Below are 22,469 nucleotides of genomic sequence, written 5' to 3'. Positions count from 1 at the left end.
CCACGTCAGGCTCTGTGCTGACAGCTCAGAGCCTGAAGCCTGCTTGGGATTCTGTGTCTCCCTCTCTCTCGCCCCTCCCCTGCTTGTTCTCTGTCTCTGTCTCTCTCAAAAATAAATAAATATTTAAAAATTTTTATGTTTATTGTTGAAAGAGTGTGTGTATATGAGGGAGGAGCAGAGAGAGAGAGGAACAGAGGATCTAAAGCAGGCTCTTTGCTGACAGCAGAGAGCCCGACACAGGGCTTGAACTCACGAACCATGAGATCATGACATGAATTGAAATCAAGAGCTGGTAACTGACTAAGCCACCCAGGCACCCCTGTGATGCAAGTATTTTATAAAATATATTTGTTAGGCAATATCTGATGCCTACAAGAGCACAGATGTGATACATGAGTTATCTGTAAAGCCTTCCTTCCTTAATTATTCCCTGGTTCGCCTCCATCCTACCAAAAATAACAACTATTCCAAGTTTGTTTTGGATGTGAGATGATTTTTCTTGTTTTTAAATTAAAGTATAAGTGACATACAATATCCAATTAATTTCAGGTGTACATTACAATGTTTCAATATTTTTAAACATTACGAAATGGTCCCCACAAATAAGTATGTGTACTATAGAAAGTTATTTTAATATTATTGACTTTGTTTTCCTATGCTGTATATTATTACAGCCCCATGACTTATTTATTTTATAACCAGACGTTTGTACGTTTTACTCCTCTTCACCAGTTTCGCCCTCCCCCAACCCCTTCCCACTCTGGCAACTAACATTTTGTTTTCTGTATCTATGAGTCTGTTTCCATTTTGTTTTGTTTGTTCCTTTGTTGTTTTCCAGATTCCACATTGAAGTGTAATCAGACAGTATTTGTCTTTCTCTGTCTGATTGACTTTACTTAGCATAATGCCCTCTATGCCAGGGTTCTGTTCTTTTCTGTGGCTGAGTGATATTTCAGCGTGTGTGTGCGTGTGTGTGCGTGTGTGGTGTACCACAGCTTCTATGTCCACTCATCCAGCAGTAGACACAGGGAACACAGTGGTACACGTGTCTCCTTGAGTCGGTGTTTTCATTTTCTTCAGATAAATGACCAGAAGTGAAATTACTGGGTCATATGGTAGGTCTAGTATTAATTGTTAAAGGAAACCTCCACACTGTTTTGCATACTGGCTGCACCAGTTTACACTCCCACCAATGGTGTGTGAAGTTTCCCTTTTGTCCACAACTATTCCGGATTTGGTCTATCTCATTTCCTGGCTTTTATGTTTAACACACACACACACACACACACACAGAGTCACATATGTCTGTGCATACCTCTACCTTGTTTTCATTTCTGTTTTATATTTAATTATTTTCTGTTCTTACATGTATCTCCATTTTTCTTACTTGGGTTTATTCTGCGATTCCTTTTCTAATTCTTTATTCCAAATAGCCCAAAGTGGAAGTCTTCCTGTGTATTATTTACTTATGCTCAGNTTGTTAGTTTCCTGAGGAACCTCCACACTGTTTTCCAGAGGGGCTGTACCAGTTTACATTCCCACCAACAGTGAAACCGTTTTTTCAAAAGAAAAACGGTTTCATTTTTAATTCACTGTCTCCATCATTTACAAAATTTGTCTTTCCATCACAATTCACTTGGAGCTTTAACCCCCCCCCCAAAGCACTATTTCTCAGGTTTTGTAGCATATTTGTAATTGCATTTATACATAATTCTGAGTCTTTCTTGACCACATTTCATCTAGTAATTGTGGCAAGTAGTTACCATTCTATGTTGTTAAAGGAAAATGTACTTTTCTAACCAGGAAAATGTGATTAATTACCAATCCAGCCAGGTAATAGGCAAGGAAAGATGTTGCAAATTCCTGTTCTAGAAAACAAATAAACAGTAGTAACTTAGTGTTTATCTGGAAAAAGAAACACAGGGCTTCATTTGAGGTTTCTTTGATTATTGAAGATTCGAGCTCTTTTGTCCTGCTAGGAAACAATGTTAAAACATTTGACCTAACACTCTTTAAAAGTTCAAAAGCCATCAGATCAAATGGACTATTTGTTTTTATTCATTCGCACCAGATGATGACGATAAAAATCTGGTAATAATTACTTGAAGATGTGACTTAGAATAATATCTTATTTCCCTGACATACTTTGAAAAACCAAAAAGTTCTAGTACTTAGAATGGAAAGGAAGTATCAGAAGTATATGTTGCAATCTCACCAGCAGTGAGATTAAACAAGAGGGTAAGAATGTATCTCCCAGGAGTACCTGGGTGGCTCAGTCAGTTGAGCGTCAGACTCTGGCTCAGGTCACCATCTCATAGTTCATGGGTTCGGGCCCTGCATCGGGCTCTGTGCTGACAGCTTGGAGCCTGGGGCCTGCTTCCGATTCTGTGTCTCCCTCTCTCTCTTCCCCTCCCCGGCTTGTGTGCGTTCTCTCTCTCTCTCTCTCTCTTTCTCTCTCTCTCTCTCAAGAATAAATAAACATTAACAAAAATTTTTAAAACAGAATGTGTCTCCCTAACCTCAGAAACTGTTCAAAAAAAAAAAAAAAATCAAGCATTAGCCAACAAGGTTTTAAATGGCCAGCTTTGATGACCTAAGCTAATAAATATTGTGAGAGCTGACTGTGGGGTGAAAGCCACACTAAGATAAACATCCCTTAACTATTTGATAAGTATTGCAGGGTTCCCCGTGGGTGGTGAGTAGAGTCAGCTGTCATCCCAACGCGATCTGGTGCGGCAGCCACAAGAGAGAAGTAAAGAAAATGCACTGGGAGAATCAATGTCACCTGATTTACAGACCTTTGGGGAACGCCAGACTTCATGGCCCCTCTAGAGCTCAGTCTAAATTAACACAACCTACCTTTGACTACCATGCAACCCAAGGTTGGAGCCTTTTCTGTCCTTGGAGAAGGATATTGTAAGAAAACATCTGGAAGGACATCAATGGTCATTTGCTATTTATTTAGATCCTGGGAAGCCTAGAAGAAACACAGCAGGGCCAGGGCTTAAAAACATCAGGACCTGCTAGCATTGCCTGGTGGGGGTTCTGGTAGTAATCAAGTGCGGCTAAATGAGACTTGCTGTGAATAATTTAAGAGCTTCTGGTGTGGGGACCGCTACTTTCGGTGTTGTCTGTAGGAATTTTTGAAAAGCATCCGCCATTCACAATGCACAAGAAAAAAGGTATTAAAATCTTCAGGCTAAAAGTAGTAATAGGTACTGTATTGACATTCACAGTAGTGTTTATTTGACCTGCACTTATTAAGTGTCTACTGTGTGCGTGCTCTACTCTGGGCATGGAGAGTCCACGTGGAACAGGAGATGTTATTCTCAGGCCGTGGGATTCTTACAGTAGAAGAGACAACATTAAACAGAGCGTTACGGTTCCGGGTTGAGATGGTGACTGAACACGCTCAACCAGCTTAGCGACTCGAACAGAGAATGTGCTTGACCAACAGCAGCCCAGGAGGAGGAACAAGCATCCCAGGGAGGCCTCATCTAGTCTGGGAGCCAAGAGGGATTCCACGGCGATGGGGGGTGGGGGTGGGGGTGAACGTGAAATACCCAGACGGGAGTCAAACGTGTGGGAGGCAACCTAACTCCATCCCTCACTTGGGGCCATTTTGCCATATGTGGGGGAAAGTCGCCGAGCGAGATGTCTTTACTGGACACATTTTTTTTTTAAATTGTGGTGAGGTACACAGAATGCTTACCGTCTTCACCATGTGTAAGTTCAGAGTTATTGAGTACATTCCCGCTGCTGTGTCACCACCACTATTGCGCATCTCCAGAAGGCTTTACGGTGCCCCAAACTCAAACTCCATACCCACGAAACACTAACTCCCATTTACCTTCCCCCCCCCCCCAGCGCCCACCTTCTCCTTTCCATCTCTGTAAAGTTCACCACGCTAGCACCGCGTGTAAGTGGAATCAAAGAGTATTTGTCTTTTTGTGACTGGCTTCTTTTACTTAGTGTAATGTCCTCAGGTCCATCCATCCATACTGTAGCAGATGTCAGAATTTCCTTCCTTTTAAAGGCTGAGTAATACTCCATGACATGTCCGTACCACATTTTGTCTCTTGATTCATCCATCAGTGGACACTTGAGTTGTCCCCACTTCGCGCTAGTGTAAATAATGCTGCTCGAGATGTGAGGATGCAAATATCTCCTCAAGACACCGCTGTCAGCTCTTTGGGGTGTATACCCAAAGCGCAATTGCTACATCTTACAGTAATTCTAGGTTTCCGCGTCTGGGGTGGCTCAGTCAGCTAAGCGTCTGACTTCAGCTCAGGTCATGATCTCACGGCTCATGGGTGTGAGCTCCTTGTTGGGCTCTGTGCTGACAGCTCAGAGCCCAGAGCCTGCTTTGAATTCTGTCTCTCTCTCTCTCTCTCTCTCTCTCTTTACCCCTCACCTACTCATGCTCTGTCTCTCAAAAAGAAAATAAAACTTTAAAAAATTTAATTCTATGTTTAATTTTTTGAGGACCCAGCCACTGGTTTCCACAGCAGCTGCACCATTTTATATTCCCACCAACAGCACACAAGGTTTGCACTTTCTAGATGGACACATTTTCGTGTGTGCGACTGAGGTGATAGCCTCTTTATTTAATAGCTCACATACCTCGTACAGAATCATCTTCTATCATCAAGAAATACACACCAGAAGAGGCAGAGACTTCTATTTAAAATTTGTTTTCAATAAATCATACTTTTCTTCGGTTTTCTGTTAATACTCATCAAAGCCACAAACATGCTCATTATTTTACTTTACAGTATTTGTGGAAATGTGCTTTGCAATGATCCTTGAGCAAAAGCCATTCCTCCTCTGAGCACCATGATATTGGCTGGCTCTTGTCTTGGAGGCTGCTCCCACCCTGGGAGACATGCCCCATGTCCCCATGTCCCCTGGCTGCTCCTCACACTCAGGGCTTAATGAGAGAGAGTTCTAATGCTCTACCCAGCCACACAGGCCCTCTGTCTAGGGCCCTTGTCAACATGATTGGCATAAAATGCACAAAAATGTATTCTTGAGGCCAATAATGCAGGTCACTTTTTCCTTTTAGCCATAGCAAGTTGGCAGGCCAGGAAAACGTCCGTGGCTGAGTCTTCCAGGGAAGTCGGCCACTGTTGCTTTCAGGGGACTCCTACAAGACCAAGCCTGGACGCCTCCAACTTTCCTAAGTAGGAAATGACTGCTCAAGGTCAGACCCTAGCACATCATTATCTCAATTCAGTGTGAAGAGTGGCAGGGATTAGTGATTAACTTAACGAGGGGACCACTGGAAACTCTTAAGAGATTCCCCCCGCCTTAAAATTTGGCTCTGGGAACTATTCTTTCTGAAGCATCCCAGAGAAGGAGGGATTATTAAGGGCCAAGCGCCCCTAATGAAGTGAAGGCCCATTAAACCAATTAAACAGGTTTTTCAACAGAACGAAGTAGTAAATCACTGTGCCGTGGTGAGTGAGAGAGTAGGTGAAGAGGTAAGAGAGTGGGAGAGAGGGGCGCCTGGGTGGCTCAGTCTGTTGAGTGTCTTACTCTTGACTTCCACTCAGGTCATGTCATGGTTTGTGGGTTCAAGCCCTGCATTGGGGTAGGGGGTATGTGCTGATGGTACAAACCTTGCTTGGAATTCTCTCTGCCCACCCCCCCAACTCTCTCCCTCTCTCTCAAAATACATAAATAAACACTTAAAAATATATACATATAAATGCCAGAGGGATGCCAGGAAGGCCTGAGAGAGACGAATTGCCTTTAATACTGCTACCTTCTGTCTGCCAGAGCTGTCAGCTTCTGAGGTGGTAGAGAAAAGGGCTGAAGAGCATGAATAGCGTGAAGATTAGAGTTTTTCCATTAGCTAGCAGCTTTTAAGACTCTTGCTACATACTTCAAATTGTCCTTCAGAATGTGTTACAAATTAATTCCACGACACGCTGCCAGAGTGTAGTTTCTCTGTGTCCTTGTCCTACCCAGAACACCCCCCCCCCAACACACACACGTGTTCTGCCCACACACACAGCTTCGTAAAGCTGACCGGCGAAAGATGGTATCTCCTGGCTGTTTTATCGCCATTTCTGTGAGTAGTGCGGTTGAACATGTTTTCCTGTTTATTGGCAATTTTCTTTTTATTATGAAAGGACTGCTTTCGTCTTTTGCCCATTTTCCTCTTGAGATAACCCACTTTTCCTTATTAATAGGTAAGAGCCTTTTTATAGTGAGAATATTAACTGTTTGATATGTAGTCATCAAATTGTTTCTTGTTGATGACTGGTCTTTTAGTTGTTAATCCACTATTTTTCACATACAGGAATTTTTTTTTTTAAATCTAAGTGAACAAACCTGTATGTGTTCCCTCTATGGTTTCTTCACTGGTATTGTGTTTGGTGAACAACAAATGCTGACCTATTATTGGCTTCTCGTATTTCAAATAGTTCTATTTTCACATTTAAATAATTCACCCAGAACGTACTTGATGTAAACTGGAGGATGCTGGTGAATTCCTTGGCTTCTATGGGACACTCACTGCTATCTCCAGGCTCCAGGGGGAAGTTGCCATGATTGAATTAGGAGATCTTGGGGTCTGCATTCCATGTCCTTCAGCGTTTTACTCAGCATCTCCACGTTGCCCACTCCTCCATGTTCTCGCACAATTCCTCAAGCTCCTTGTCTGACTCACTAATTCGGTTTTCTATAAATTCGTCTGTTCTTTGTTACTTCTGTTGCTTTTCCAGATTTTTCCAGATTCTTCTTCTTCTAAAAGTAATGTATCCACTAATGGGGCACCTGGGGTGGTTCAGTCAGTCAACCAAACGACTCTTGATTTTGGCCCAGGCCATGATCTCCTGTGTTCATGGGATCAAGTCCCACATCAGGCTCTGTGCTGACAGCTCAGAGCCTGCTTTGGATTCTCTCTCTCTTTTTCTCTCTGTCCCTTCCCCACTTGCACATGTGCTCGCTCTCCCTCAAAATAAATACAATAAACTTTAAAATAAATAAATAAAAATATTGCAAGCAATATATCCATTAACAAATGTTTTCCCTTTTCATGATCTCATCATCTTCTACAAACTTGGAGAGAACATGAATTGGAGATTTTCTTAAGTTTTCTCCTTTTTGGTGGTGGGGTAGGGAGCGCTTCTAAAAGGAACTATTTGCTATATCTCAAGTTTGTCAGTTTGTCTTAAATTCCTGAACCTTCTTAATGTTTGGCTAAGTTTTCTCTACTCAGTCCTTTTTCGCAGGTGAAACCCACCTTCTCCCTGCCTGTCCCCCGCCCCGGAATTAGTAGATGAGATAGTTTCCTGGAATGTGTTTCTTGATGAATCATGAGGATTCTGGATAAGGCCATGGGCTATTACATGGAAGGGTCATCATCACACACACACACACACACACACACACACACAGTGTGGGTCACTCTTCAAAGCTTTTGGATACAGACAAGTGGTTGTTAGCACAATTTAGATTTGCTGTAGTTTTTCTTTGCCACGTATTTTGAGACTTGCTGCAGACTGGATTTGCATCCCCATCTCTGGCCAGATTTCTCTTTGATTCTCTTGCTCATAATGGGGTGACGATGTCCGGGCATTGAGAGTCTGAGGTTGGGTAAAGGATTCCATCCACTCACTTTGCAATGCAAATGCAAATGCAGTGCCCAAATAATATCTCAGTGCTACTCACACGGCCTCCAGCCTTCTGTGTGGAGATTGGAAAACCACAAGACTCTGAGCAGGTATGGACCCTGAGCAGTTGTTCTCATCAGAGGCAGACAAATGGGAAAATGTGCCTGGGGTTGAAATTTGAGACTTCAAGGGCCATTCTCCTCCGGCAATTGAAAGTTAGGAAGGAAGAGATTGAAGTTTGATGAAGAAATTCACTCATACCATCCCTGGGGTTTAATGTCAATAAATCTAACTGATCAAGAACACAGACTTAAAGTAAGACACACACCTCTCCTTAAGTGGTTTTGATGTTGTAACCAAGAGCCAGAAAGACCTCTAAGAAGAGAGCATCAAGTAAAAGAATTTCCATATGTTATTAATTCTTCCTCGNAATGGGAAAATGTGCCTGGGGTTGAAATTTGAGACTTCAAGGGCCATTCTCCTCCGGCAATTGAAAGTTAGGAAGGAAGAGATTGAAGTTTGATGAAGAAATTCACTCATACCATCCCTGGGGTTTAATGTCAATAAATCTAACTGATCAAGAACACAGACTTAAAGTAAGACACACACCTCTCCTTAAGTGGTTTTGATGTAACCAAGAGCCAGAAAGACCTCTAAGAAGAGAGCATCAAATAAAAGAATTTCCATATGTTATTAATTCTTCCTCAATAGGAAAAGGGGATTATACACTCGTTCAGGAACCATGGTATAAATGTGTTTATATTCTCTATTTGAGAAGAAAGGAACTATTAGCACACAATTACTTAAACTAAATTAGCCCTGGGGATAGGGTCCATTCAAATCTTTTTGTATCCCATCATCCTTTGTGACTGTATTTCCTACTGACATTACTTCAATGGTCTGTTTGGTTTTCATTGGTCTCTCCCAACTAGAATGTAAGCTCTGTAAGAGCAAGAGATCTTGTCTCTCTTCCTCACTGACTGAATCCCCAGTACCTAAGCTTGAGCTGGCATGTAATAGATGGTCAATTAATACCTGCTAAATGAGTTAATGGTGGGTAACTAGGTTAATGGATCTATCAGTGGATGTAGGCATAGTATCCCTTGATTTTGGCTTCTACTCGAGGATAAAATAAAAGTATAGGAGGTGGGAAGGAGAGGGGTCTGGTTGTGTAGCCCACTAATGATGATTAATCCTGTAATAATTAAACAACAATATCCAGACAAAAGTATTTTTTACTCTCTCCATCAGGACACTACCATCCATTAGTCATCAATTCATTCACTATATTGCCTTGGTGTTGTTTTTTTTGTCATTATCAACTACAGCATTTTCCTTTAACTTGCCATTAAGTAGTGTCTCTGAATCTTTCTGTCCAGTGACTCCCACAGAGATACTGGCAGAAAATAGGCTACTTTAACTAAATTAACCAGGATTCTTACATCAAATGTTCAAAATACCCACCCTTTTCTCATGAATAATAGTGATCCAATATTGCACAACTGTCCTTTAGAACAAAGCCAGCATAGGGCAAGACTTCAAGGGCCTTTTATGTTTTTCATATGAGTCTTTGGAATGGGATCATCTCATTTTTCCTGGAAATCTATCTTTCTTGTCCCAAGAGACCAAGCAGCCTTTGGTGTGGGCCCTGGAATAGCAGCGACTACACACTGTGGGCTGTGTCTCCAACTGTGAACGGCAACAATCATGTTAGGACCAGCTGGTCCATAGGAACCACACTAAAAATGGAAAACGATTCTGGAACTTCCCAATTGCAAATAATGGTGGATCATAAGTTTTATCTCCCAAATCCCAAACAATATTTCTCTGTGTCTTTAGTCTGGTTCATGGGTATTTCACCTTCTTTTGCCCTTTCCCCCACCAGCCACCAATGGTTAGAGAGTTTTTATCTTTTCACTAGCCATTTGGCTAACTGTAATCAATAGATGATCATCACATGATTCCCTCAAATTAGGAAAAGGAACTCATATAGTTTTAAATGCATAGATCTGATTGTGATTTTCCAGTTCAATAATCAAGACAAGTGTTTTGACTTCTTCCTCAGTGGTGTACTGCATGGTGCCTTCACGGAGGGCTTTCCCAGGTCTCTCTGGGCCTTGGCCCCTTCACTGTCTGACCATCACACATCCTCACCTCCCAGAGCCTGTTCGAAACAGCAGGAGGAAGTGGGGAGCAGCTGTGCCTGCAAAATCCCTCCATTTTTGACGGCTTTGGCCTGGATTGACTGTGCCATTTGAAGGGTTGCCTGTAATTACTGTGGAGCATGGACTAGATAAGGTAGGAAGAAACTCTCACAATTTCTGATTTTTCAGTTTGAATTAAGAAGGTGTATCATTTTGAAATACCATTTTGAAAAATCTTTCAAGGCAATAAATAATTCTGTGACTATTCCTGCCCAGGGCACAACTTGGTGGCATGTTGGGCAGCCAGGCCCAGAGACGCAGCTCCTCACTGGCATGAGTCACAGTGAGGGCAGTACCCTCATGAGCTCCACAGCCCCCCTGCCTGCCCTCCACGCCGCACCCTCTCTTGCGTGCACCAAGCAGGTCAAAGTTTCCTATCCCTAACCTCCCAGTCTGCAGCTTGGGTCAAGCTCCTGAAAGATCTGAACTTGCTTTCCAGGTCCCGTAATTCTGCATGGCCGACATATTTAACATAAAATGACCAAACCATAGCCATTATATACTTTGAGCGCGCTTCATCTCTCCTCTCCACCTGCCTCTTACCTATGACTGTTAACCTTGGCCTTCATCTAACCTCGAGCAGAGAACTCACATTAGTTGTTTCCAACAATTAACAGAGCATCTTGTAAACTCTATTAGAAACTCATGTGTGCTTTTTCCCTGGCCCAGTTCCTATGATTTCTTCCATCTGATTATTATTATGGACTTCTGACTCTTTATAGGTTCAAATTGTTCCATTTGACTGTAATTACTGTTCTTATGATGTTGAAATTGTCCCTGTTTGGCCATCGTGAATCCTTTGTATTTAGTCATTTTTTTAAAGTTTATTTATTTATTTTGAGAGACAGAGAGAGGGAGAGAGAATGAAAATCCCAAACAGGCTCTGCCCTGTCAGCTCAGAGCCTGACACAGGGCTTAAACCCACAAACTGTGAGATCATGACCTGAGCCAAAATCAAGAATCAGATGCGTAAACTGACTGAGGCCCCCAGGTGCCCTAAGCCATCTGTCTTTTTAACACTTACCTTAGACATTTTGAGAATCTTTGGCAAAAACATTTCCTTTCTTTTCCTGAATCTTGAATTTTTCTTGTTCCTAAGCCTAGCATAGCAACTCTTTGCAGAGTCCTGATTTTCAAAACTAAATTAAATTATTTCAGCAAATTACACGTGAGGGACTAAAATCTGAACTTCTGGAGTGTAATAATGTGGTTCACGGGCTCTCGTAGTGGGCAGAGCAGTACCCGAGAGGGCCTCAGCTACAGAGTGAAATTACAAGTAGTTTCAAGTCCTTTGACTAAAAGTATAAATTAGCAGTGACACAAAAATCAGACCACAAAAGGAGCAATTCCACGTTGTATTAATGATACTAATGACTGGGACACCAGAGCAGATAAAAACTAACCATCCTGGAGCTCTGGCTGGATGGTAAGTGGCAGAGGGTGTCTGTGAGCACTGGTGTTTGGGGTCAGAAGGAAGTGACATCAGCGCTGGGGAAAGAAGTCACAGAGCTGGGAGACGGGGGGTGCTGACTGGTATCTGGGCCAGGCAGAGGGTAACATTTTCATCATGACTAGGGGGTGCCCAAGGCATAAGTGCAAGCTGAAAGGCTTTCTCAAAATAAGGGTAACGGGGTGACCAAGCATCGTCTTCTAAATAGTCCCAGCCCTCCCTCCGGGCCTCGTTGGAAACACAACTAGAGTCTGACGTGAAGGATGGGGGACTGGGCCATGGCTTACCAACTTCTCTTCCCAGCTGTTCTGTGGCTCTTCAAAGGCCCCATCATNCATGGAGGAGGGCACTTGTGGGGATGAGCACTGGGTGGTATATGGAAACCAACATGACAATAAACTATTAAAAAAAAAAAAGACTCCATCTGATGTCACCAGCCACGGTCTGTGTGAGAGAGAGCCACCAACACACGCAGTAAATTTCTTTTGGGCCACGTGGCTACCGTGACCCCTTTTGTTTGCGGGTGTGGGGAGGACACACGGCGAAGGGCTTTGTCAGTGCATTGAGGGGATGTCCTAGACCCCACTCGGTCTCACCCGCCACTGCCACAGGTGAGCCTCGCCAGCTGCCGGACACCTGTCCTTCCTCCACGTCCGCGCTTCTTTCTTGGCGAGTGAAGGCCACGGCAGCTCGGGCGTGGGAACCTGACCCGCGAGGGCTCACCTGGCCCCCACAGCCTCCTTCTAGCTCCCATTGTCCCCCCATTTTAACCTAGAAAGAAGCTTCGAGCTTTACAGAAATCCGGGCAGCCAACTGGCCATCTCTTTCTTCCTTGTCCTCCACCTTCATCCCCAACAGGGGATGCAGTGGTGCGTATTCGCTAAACAAAAGGGCATCTGGTCCCTGGGATCAATTATGTCACTCCCCAAGGTGACAGCAGCACTGCAGACGCTCGAGCTTCTGAAGGCGCAGAAGGTAAGAACACTTTCTCTTGCATTTGAGGGTTAAGTACAGTACCTAGTGGAGAGGGGGGTCATTGATTTAAAACAGAGCATGATTTTTAACTGCTCTGTGTGGGAAATGTGCCTGCTGAGAGGCTTCAAATGCAGCCATGCACGTTTGGGATGATTCTGTATGTAACGTAGTACGGGAAGTGACGTGTGAGATACATATGCTGTGTGCGTGGACTGCGGGCTCTCCTCCAATATCCATTCTCACCACTTCCTCAGTAACGGAACCCCAGTGTTGTGTAAGGGCCACGGGTCCCCCATTTCCTTCTCTCTAGATGTGCTGGCTAGGGGGACACAGAGCCGCCTGCCACTTCCAGAAAGTGCCCCTAAAGGAAGACTGTCCTTCTCATCTGTGCCTTGTCTCCCGTGATGCATGCACGTGCGGTGGGGGTGAATGCGACCAGGGAGTCCCAGCGGCCCCCTGGGGAAGTCCTGCCCAGCACAGCCATGGGCTGGCCCCTGGGCCCCACCAGCTCTGGGGCTGGGGGGCATCCTTGAAATTCTCAAATATGAGAAAACAGGAAACGTTTATCTTTTCTGAGCCCCTGATATTTGGGAGGCTCTGGTAACTCACAGGCAAACTTCACCCCCTTGGGAGCCAGTGCAGAGGAGGGAGGTCAAGGCCCCGGGCGTGCTCTCAAAGACCAGCACCTAACACTTCGGCTTCTCTCTGTCGTCTTCCCAGCCCAGAGCACCTTTGTCTCTTCGCTGGTGGGTGGAAGAGGCCCTTTCTCTTCCCTGGTGATCACCTGGGTGCCAAGACTTGTGACCTTTGCTTTCTGGCTTTACCTGACAGCTGAGCGTGGCACAACAGCTGCTGACGTGTGGCGGCCAGCCCTGGGGTTCAGAGAGAGAGTGGGGGGACATGCACGTTCTTGGGGTCCAGAACTCAGCCTGCCCCGTGTTCAGTGCGGCTCACGGGGTCAGAGGCAGGGTGGGGACTCTCAGCACTGCCCCAGGGGCCAGACCGGGTGGGGAGTGAACAGCTGACGCTCCCTCTACGGGATTCTGTCACCTGATGGCTCTTGATGTGATTTTCATTTTATGTGTGTGTTTCTGGGTGGTTTTGAATTGAAAGCATCCAGAGGCAGGCGGCAGGAAGGTGCCGGCTGAGAACTGCGGAGAACCCGCCGCAGGGAGGTTCTGGAATGTTGCTGTTGTAAGGAGGGTGCGCCTCTAGGGGTCGCCCAAGGGCAGCGCCTGAGACCTTCCGGCTCAGACCAACCAGGAGAGACCTCAGTCTTCCCCACAGAAGAATGGCTTTACCATTTCGGGATTTTCTGTTAATAATCAAGAAGGCCACTATTGCCTGGACCTCAGGAAGAAGTGCAGCATCTGGTTAAAAATGTGGATTTGGGTGGGGCGCCTGGGTGGCTCAGTCGGTTAAGCCGCTGGCTTCAGCTCAGGTCATGATCTCACAGTCTATGAGTTCAAGCCCGGCGTCGGGCTCTGTGCTGACAGCTCAGAGCCTGGATCCTGCTTCCGATTCTGCGTCTCCCTCTTTCTCTGCCCCTCCCCTGCTTGCTCTCGGGTGCTCTCTCTCTCTCTCTCAAAAATAAATAAATAAATAAATAAACAAACAAACATTGAAAACACGTTTTTAATTGGATTTTAGGGAGAGACTACAGGTCCTCCACATACTCTCCGCTGACCGTGGACATGCCGGTTAAACTCTTTTTGCCTTCTTTTCCCTTTCTCTGCAGTTAAGGGCTATTGCCCAGTATCGGGAAGGCGCTGTGAGGATTTCATGAGATAAGATAAAATGCTTGGGATGGGAGGCACCTGGGTGGCTCAGTCATCTAAGCATCTGACTCTTGATCTTGGCTCAGCTCATAATCTCATGGTTTGTGGGCTCAAGCCCTGCACTAGGCTCTGTGCTGGCAGCATACAGCCTGCTTGGGATTCTCTCTCTCCCTCTCTCTCTGCCCCTCCTCTGTGCAGACTCTCTCTCAAAATAAATAAACTAAAATTTAAAAAATGCTTGGGATGGTACCTGGTACGTAGCAACTTTTGAATAACTCAGAACTATAGTTTTTAATAGTCTTGTTGTTTCTCCAAACTCCCAAACAACCAGATTTTCACAGTTCCTTCACCCCCAAATCAGAGTTGTGCAGGAAAGCAGCAGGCGCTGCAGCGAGAGATTTGGGACTGATCCAACGCCTCCATAAACCAGCCATGACTTGCATGCAGTTCTAATGTACACATCTTTCTCACAGGTGGGGGAAAGAATAACACACTTCACTCAGACAGGAACCCAGAACAAGGTAATGCCACCCATGAGGCTGAAGAAGTGAGTGAGCGAGCAGGGGCGCCAGTAGGTGCCAGGCCCTGGGAACGGGGCAGACCGCTGCCCAGAGCACAGTCAGGGCTTCCCTCTGTCCTTCCATTCAACCCACAGGCCTGTGACAGGGGACAAACGGACAATCAGAAAAGCCAGGAATGGAAGTCTCTGAGACCAAGAAACTCTTTCACAAGAGATCATGCCTCTTAAAACAGTTCCCTCTCTTCTTCATTGTTTGATGTGTAGACTTCAGGCTCATAATCTCTCCTGTGATCTGGTCCAGAAGATCGAAATACAAGGCCCAGTTCCTTGCTTTATCAGCACAATCCACTCACTGCCTCCAAATTTAGCTTTCTCGAGTTTGAAATGGAGATAATGTCAGCTTTAAAATGTTGGTGCCATGACTGAAGGAGTTTCTATCTATGAATGTGTCTCATAAATGGCCTCTTGAAAAGCGTCTCTGTTTAGTAAGCCTACTATGTCTCTGATTTGCTCCAGCGACACCTTGAAACATCAGACATTCAACCTTCACCTGCGCGGAGGAGGCAGAAGTAGGGCAGACAGTCGGACGCGGCGTCCTTCACAAGCAGGTGCAGGGAGCAAGCCGATTGGATGGAGATGGTTGACTCCCATGTGGGCTACAGATGCGGGGACCACGTCGCACGGAGGCTGCTGTGACATCTCTGGGTGACACTCTGCAGCTTTCTGTATCTTTCTCACAGCATCCTCAGAACCCACCTAGAGGTGGGTGCCAGGAGGTCATGGGTGCTTGGACAGTTAAGGAGCCACAAAATCAGTAATGGTGAAGGAGATGTGGCAACTACTTCTGGGTCATAGCAGAGTCCGGACTCTTCCCATGACGTCATGCTGCCTCTCTGAGGCCACACGGTGTCCTAGGCACAAGGCTGAAAGGGAGCGCTTCCTGCCTTGCTCGCCTACACACCCCTCTTGAGTGTGAAGCAGGCTCCACACTCTGAACTGTCAGCACAGAGCCCGATGCACAGCTCAAACCCTCAAGCCATGAGATCATGACTTGAGCCAAAGTCAGATGCTCAACTGACTGAGCCATCCAGGCGCCTCCCCTAGATGTGTCTTTAAAATAGAATTTGGAAGACAAGAACATTCTTTTTTTTTTTTTTTTCCAAGTCACCAATGTCCATTCCGAAAGGAAGATCAAAGGCTGCTCAGACCTTCATGTCCCTGAGGCCACTGAGCTCAGCCAATCAGGCCAGAAGTGCTGATAACACAACACACGTCTTTCCTGATGCCTCCGATTCACATTAGAAACTTTTTTCTCCCCGATGTGCCCTGAAGGCTGGCTATTATGTTGTCTTTGGCTTATTTCACAGGTAAAGAAATTTGAAAATAAAAGTTTTTGTGTACTCCAGCAATGAAATCACTTCTTCCACCAGAACTTAAACCAGTTACTACATAACTGATAGTAAACTGAACTCTTTGATATATGCACTACAATATTTTAGAGTTGGCATAGGAGTTTACCTTCTAGAATCACCAACAAGAATGAAAACCAAGGGTGAAATTGAATACAACATTCCTGGAGCAAAGGTGGCAGAGACTGCCTCCTAAAAAGGTTACAGTACTCCTGGCCTTTGGCTGAGGATCTCGCTTTTGTCTGTGAGTCGGATGTAAATGCGATTCGGGTATGGTCTGCTGGGAGGGTCGCCATGTTTGAAAACCAAGTGCCCTTCAAGAAAGCTACACCTTGAAATATTTTTGCCAAGATAGATACTGCAAGTACAAAGGCATTTTCTTTCAGAGTGAATGAAACAACACAGATTCTAGGAAACCGGTTACAGAGGCCTCTTTCATAGCAATATTTAAACTCTATTGGATCTTTAAAACACTTCAGGTAATTAAGTAACTGGTAACTACCAACAGTTTCTGCGAGGAAAGGTAAGTGGATAAAAGAGAGCCAGGGCCTTGGGAGATGTAAAGAAAGAAAATAAAGTAAAACGAAGCACATTCGGTGTTCTTCAGGATATCGGTTTAGGGGCAGGTTAAGTGTGAGGAAGAGCCCAGAGAAATCAGGGTTTCGAAGCACTTCTTCTGTTCGTTGGTCTCCATGAAGCCTCTCTCTTAGGTGCCTGCATGTTCTGCTGTCCGGACCTGAAGGTAAATCGTGTTTTCTTTGGGTTTGGCGATCCTGTAGCAGCCAAAAATAAAAATGGACGTTAAAATAAACAATGGTTTGACTAAGAAACTATTGAGAGAGAGAGAAAAGAAGAAGAAAACGATTACAAATCGTCCATGGGAATATGTCTCAAAACAAAAGGAGAAAAGGAGGGTAGCCAGCAACACAAAAGGGACCAGCAGAGTGGTATCTCTAAACCTGACCCGGTGCTTATCAACAAATTGTAATGACATCGTTTAAAATCTGATAATCAGGGGTGTCTGGGTGGCTCAGTTGGTTGAGCGCCTGACTTCAGCTCAGATCATGATCTCACAGTCTGTGAGTTCAAGCCCTGCATTGGGCTCTATGCTGACAGCTTGGACCCTGGAGCCTGCTTCCAATTCTGTGTCTCCCTATCTCTCTGCCCCTTCCCTATTCGTGCTCTGTCTCTCTCTCAAAAAAAAATAAACATTAAAAAATTTTTTTTAACCTGATAATCAATATTAGCTATCCATTTGGGACCAAAAAAGCACATTGTTGGCGACTAGAAAATGTGTTTACAGTTAAATCAGAGTGTTTGTCCCAGGGCGCCTGGGTGGCGCAGTTGGTTAAATGTCCAACTTTGATTTCAGCTCAGGTCATGATCTCACGGTCATGAGACTGAGCCCCGAGTCAGGCTCTGAGCTGACAGTGAGGAAGGAGCCTGCTTGGGGTTCTCTCTCTCCTTCTTTCTCTGCCCCTCCCCCAACCCCCAATACACACACTCACTCACTCTCTCACGCTCTCGCTGTCTCTCAAAATAAATAAACTTAAAAAAATAGTTTTGTCCCCTATCAGTACTGAGACACCCAGAATTTCTCAAAGTGAGGTTTACGAAGCACTTAAATGGGCTTTATCGGCAGAGCTTACTGACCACACAGATTCCTGGGTCCCACCCTTCATTTACTAAATCAAAAATCCTAGTGGCCTTGGGAATCTGCATTTCAGTAAGCTTTTTGTTTTGTGATCCTTCTGCATGCTAAGTTTTGAGAACCACTGAGGAGTTTACACAATATGCAAGAAGAATGGAGACAAATCTAAGATTTGTTGAACACCTGCTATATGTGGGGCACATGATTAGTCACTGTCCCCCACCTTATCTCATTGAATGTTCCCAGCAGTCCTCCAAGCTGAGTATTATTGTGGCTATTTGTCAGGCAAGGAGGTTAATTTCCTGTAAGGTTCAATGACATCCCAAGTAGATGACTGGATTTGAGCCCAGGTCTCTTTGACTCCACTGACCATTCTCTCTATGTCTCAGGGACTCATGTGTCTTTCCTATGGAATCCATCAAGTGAGCCTGGAGGGGGATCTGAGAGGCCTCCACCTCCTCAATCATTGCTTATTCCTTTCCTTTTTTATTGCTCTAATAAAGCCCTTGTCCCTGTCACAAGAATGAAAGTTGTAAGTCATTCTTCCTTTGTTAAGAAGTCACTAAAGAATCAGAACCAACAGAGGCGCCCAGGTGGCTCAGTCAGTTGAGCGTCCAAGTCTTGATTTGGGCTCAGGTCATGATCTCACAGTTTCTTGAGTTCAAGCCCTGCATCAGGCTCTGTGCTCATAGCACAGAGATTCTCCCTCATAGCTTGAGATTCTCCCCCTCTCTCTGCCCCTCCCCTGCTCTCTCTCTATCTCTCAAAATAAATAAATAAACCTTTAAAAAAATGTTTAAAGAATCAGAACCAACAATTGCTACAAGGACAAAAGATTGATTTAAGAATAATTCCCAACTCAGAGCAGTTAACTCTTCATGAGCTAGGGACTCAGCCCTTGTTCAGTCAGCATCTCAGACACATGTTCTCAGTCCCACAGTTCAGAAGAGGTAACTGCCAACCAAAACCATGTATTCGTGCTCTCCAATCTTTCCTCATCCAAAGCTACTGGCTATTTGTGTCGTGTTTCTCTCTACAGCAGCTCTGAGTGAAGAAAAAAAAAAAAAAGATATCTGTGAAGCTCTCCTGAAGTTCTAATATAGATGAAGTGGAGGTGCCATGGTGCAGGTCTCACTCATGTGACCCCCGAGGCCCCAGGCACCACAGGCTCACCTCCCAAGGTTCTCGGCATCTTCGATGGTCTCTGGCAAAGTGACTCCTTTGGTCTCAGGAAGAAGCAGCGTAACCCCCCCGGCAACCAGGCCCAATATCGCTTCAAACAAAACAGAGTTCACACGGAGCCGTTTGAGCACAGCCAACAGCATGTAGGGATGTCGACCGCTAGCTAAAAAGATGGCTAGGTAATGCACCTGTGACAGACACTTGGTGTTTAGAAGTTGGGAACACTTAGAAAATGAAAGTCAAAGCAATAGGATTGTGGGAAATGTCAGAGTGAGGAAGGGGAATATTGGGGTGCCTGAGTGGCTCAGTCCATTAAGCGTCTGACTCTTGGTTTTGGCTCAGGTCATGATCTCACGGTTCGTGAGTTCCTGCCCCAAGTTAGAGTCTGCATTGACAGCATGGACCCTACTTGGAATTCTCTCTCTCTCCCTCTCTCTCTACACACCCCTCAAAATAAATAAAACATTAAAAAAAAAGAAAAGGGAATATTGCCTTTACCTCTACATAAGAATAACTTTGATGATATCTGATGTTTAAGTGTTAGCAGATTTATTATATATAATGTATATTCTATGTATTCTAGTTATCATATACAAAACTACACATGTTAATTGCATTATAATGTATTGTTTTGTATGTAATATATAATAGTTACCATATATAAACTATAATATATACCGTAGTTACTATATATTAATATTATGTTACTACATATTTGATATGAAGCATAGATAATATATTTGTGGGCAGTGTGGGCCTCTCTCATTTTTCCCTCCCCAGCCCTCCTCCCTCCTTCTCCACCCCTCTCCTTATTTCTCTCTTCCTCTCTCCTCTGCCCTCTCCCTCAAGCTATGCCTGGGCCCCAGCCACGGCAGCTCTCTGCACGTAGGTGGTCGTTCTGCCTTCCACCAAATGGGTAAGCAGGGTCTTGGAGACCCCAGGGTCTCAGTTTGGAGAGAGAAGAGTCGCCTCCTCCTCCTCTAACCCAACTTCATCACCATCACAGCTGATACTAAACGTCAATTCCCATTTGCCTCCTTGTATCTATTTCAACTGTTAAGCAGCAGGATGATAATTTAGCAACTTTAAGCCTCCAGCAATTACATGTTAAATGCACAAAAATTGGGAGTCAAATTCATAAGAAAGGAGGAGGCTATGTCAAAAGGTCTCTCAACTTCTGTCCTGTAAGATCAATGATCAGGCTCCAGAGCCATCAAATGTCAACCTCTGGCTTGCCTCCCGGGAATGGCTTCCTGTCTTCCCCCTGGAGCAAGACAGAGTGAGCCAGGAGACAGCGAAACGCCAGGCGCCACCCGTGTCATCTGTGAACTCACTGGAGGACATCATTCACTCATCAAATAGTTATTGGGTAATCACGCTGGGGTGGGGAGAAGCAATAATAAACATCCCAGGGAGTCTTACCAAACAAAACGAGTGGCAAGCCTTGCCAGACCTCCATCAGCCTGAAGACCAGAAAGGGGGTGATGATCCCGCCCAGATCGCACAGGGAAGAGCACACCATCACTCCAAGGTTCCTGATAAAACAGAGAACAAAAGAGATGATACTTCTGTGATCCAACTTCCAAATGTTAACCTTATCCGACAGCCAGCACAGGGAGGGAAGAAAGGTCGGAGACAGAGTTAATCACCAATGGCCAATGATTTTCAATCGATCATGTTACGTAACAGGGCCTCTGTAAAAACCCTCAACTATGGGGTTCAGAGCTTCCAGGTCAGTGAACATCTCCACGTGCTGGGAGGGTGGCCCACCCCACCTCCATGGGCACACAGGCTCCTGTGCTTGGGACCCTTCCAGACCTTACCCTACTACCTCTTCATCTGGCTGGTCATTTATATCCTTTATTATGTCCTATATAATAAACCGGTAACTGTAAGTGTTTCTCTGAGTTCCGTGAGACATGGCAAATTACTGAACGTGAGGAGGGGGCTATGGGAGTCCTGATTTAGAGCCAGTAAGTCCGAAGTCCAGGCGACAACGTGGGGCTCGTGCCTGGCATCCGAGGTGGGGCCAGTTACCTTACCCTGTGGCATCTGCACTAACTCCACGTGGTCCCCACCAGAATGGAACGGGGTACCCAGGTGGTGTCTGGAACGTTGGAGAACGGCTTGGTGTGAGGAGAGTTCTTTTGGGGTTTCTTTGTTGGTTGGTTGGTTGCTTGCTTTGATTGTTACATGAAGACATAGGGAAGGGGAGAGAGAAGGTGTTAGGGATGGAAGGACAAAGAAGGCTAGAAGAGAAACAGAGAAATTATCCTCCCTGAAAGGACCCTCTTCATCCCTGGTGATAGTCTTTGCTCTGACATCTACTCTAACTTCTACAAATATGGCCACAGTATCTTTTTCCATCCTTTTATACTATCTGTTTATAACATCTTTTTCCATCTTTTTACTCTATTTTTTAAGTTCATTTTTTTTAAGTTTCTTTGTTTTGAGAGAGAGAGCACGTGTGAGTGGCAGAGAGAGAGGGAGATAGAGGCTCAAAAACAGACTCTGTGCTGACAGAACAGAACCCAATGCAGGGCTCAAACCCATAAACCATGAGATCATGACCTGACCCAAAGTCAGACATTTAACCAACTGAGCCACCCAGGTGCCCCATCGTCATTTTACTCTTAAACTGTCTCTGCCCCTATATTTAAAGTGAGATTTTGATAGGCAGTATCCANCTCCGAGCTGTCAGCATAGAGCCTAACGCGGGGCTCAAACCCACGAACCGTGAGATCATGACCTGAGCCAAAGTCGGACGCTTAACCGACTGAGCCACCCAGGTGCCCCAATCCTTGTCTTTTAACTGGGGTGTTTAGGACATTCATATTTCTTTTGACAGTTGATACATTTTACTTTGTTCAGTGCTGGGTATTTTTGTATTCCTATAAATAATGTTAAGCTTTGTTTTAAAAACATGGTTAAGTGAGGAAAATTAAACTGGGAAAAATTTATCCTTTAGGATGCGACCTTTAAGCTTCTTCTATGATACCTATTTGCATAATCTCTTACTCCCTACAATGAGTAATTATAAAAATAGTACATTCCTGGGTGGCTCATCTGTTAAGCATCCAATTTTGGCTCAGGTCATGGTCTCTCTGTTCGTGGGTTCGAGCCCCGCATCGGGCTCTGTGCTGACAGCTCAGAGCCTGGAACCTGCTTTGGATTCTGTGTCTCCCTCTCTCTGCCTCTCCCTCAGTCATGCTCTGACTCTCTTTCCCTCTATCAAAAATAAACATTGAAAAAACTTTAAATAAATAAGTAGAAGTAGTACATTCTTTCCCAGTCCCTCCCTGTACTACCTCATCTTGGTTGATTATATCAACTCTCAGTGTTTGCCACTATGTCTTTAAATATATTTATAACTCACTTTATCAGATTTCAATGGGATGTTTCTTCTTAGCTGGAAAAAGTATACTGAAGAAATTATATGTAAAATTATCCATCCATGTTTTGTAGAAAGATTGTAATAATAAGAGTAGATGTTGAATTTTATTAAATGCATTTCATTGACTATGGAAATAATATAGTACAGTTTTAATTTTTCAGCTTTTAATTTATTAGCTCTATAAAACTCTTTCAATCTATTAATAAGCATGAATTATACTATCAGATTTTCCAATACTGGACTATCTTTGTGTTCCTGAGTAACTCATCTTAGATATGATATAT

The 22,469-nt window shown here is 44.6% G+C and overlaps 1 protein-coding gene across 3 annotated transcripts in view; it reads right to left on the bottom strand.

Moving 5' to 3' along the window:
- Positions 1 to 16,380: 16,380 nt before the first annotated feature.
- The window catches only part of LOC144224187 (solute carrier family 22 member 1-like), a 33,051-nt gene continuing 26,962 nt past the window's right edge, over positions 16,381 to 22,469 (bottom strand). The window contains exons 9-12 of one of the 3 annotated variants that reach the window (XM_077755061.1): positions 20,214 to 20,326; positions 18,783 to 18,882; positions 18,065 to 18,067; positions 16,381 to 16,731 (exon numbers count right to left, since the gene is read on the bottom strand). In XM_077755061.1, the coding sequence (XP_077611187.1) occupies positions 16,665 to 16,731; positions 18,065 to 18,067; positions 18,783 to 18,882; positions 20,214 to 20,326 (283 nt within the window). In that variant the 3' untranslated portion in view covers positions 16,381 to 16,664. The remainder of the gene's footprint in view (positions 16,732 to 18,064; positions 18,068 to 18,782; positions 18,883 to 20,213; positions 20,327 to 22,469) is intronic. The other 2 variants (XM_077755060.1, XM_077755062.1) reach the window with 2 other exon arrangements.

Source organism: Crocuta crocuta, unplaced genomic scaffold, assembly GCF_008692635.1.
Source record: "Crocuta crocuta isolate KB4526 unplaced genomic scaffold, BGI_CrCroc_1.0 scaffold11, whole genome shotgun sequence".
NCBI classification, from domain to species: domain Eukaryota; kingdom Metazoa; phylum Chordata; class Mammalia; order Carnivora; family Hyaenidae; genus Crocuta; species Crocuta crocuta.
The sequence above is the reverse complement of the archived record's forward strand: the minus strand, read 5'-3'. Positions and strand labels throughout refer to the sequence as shown.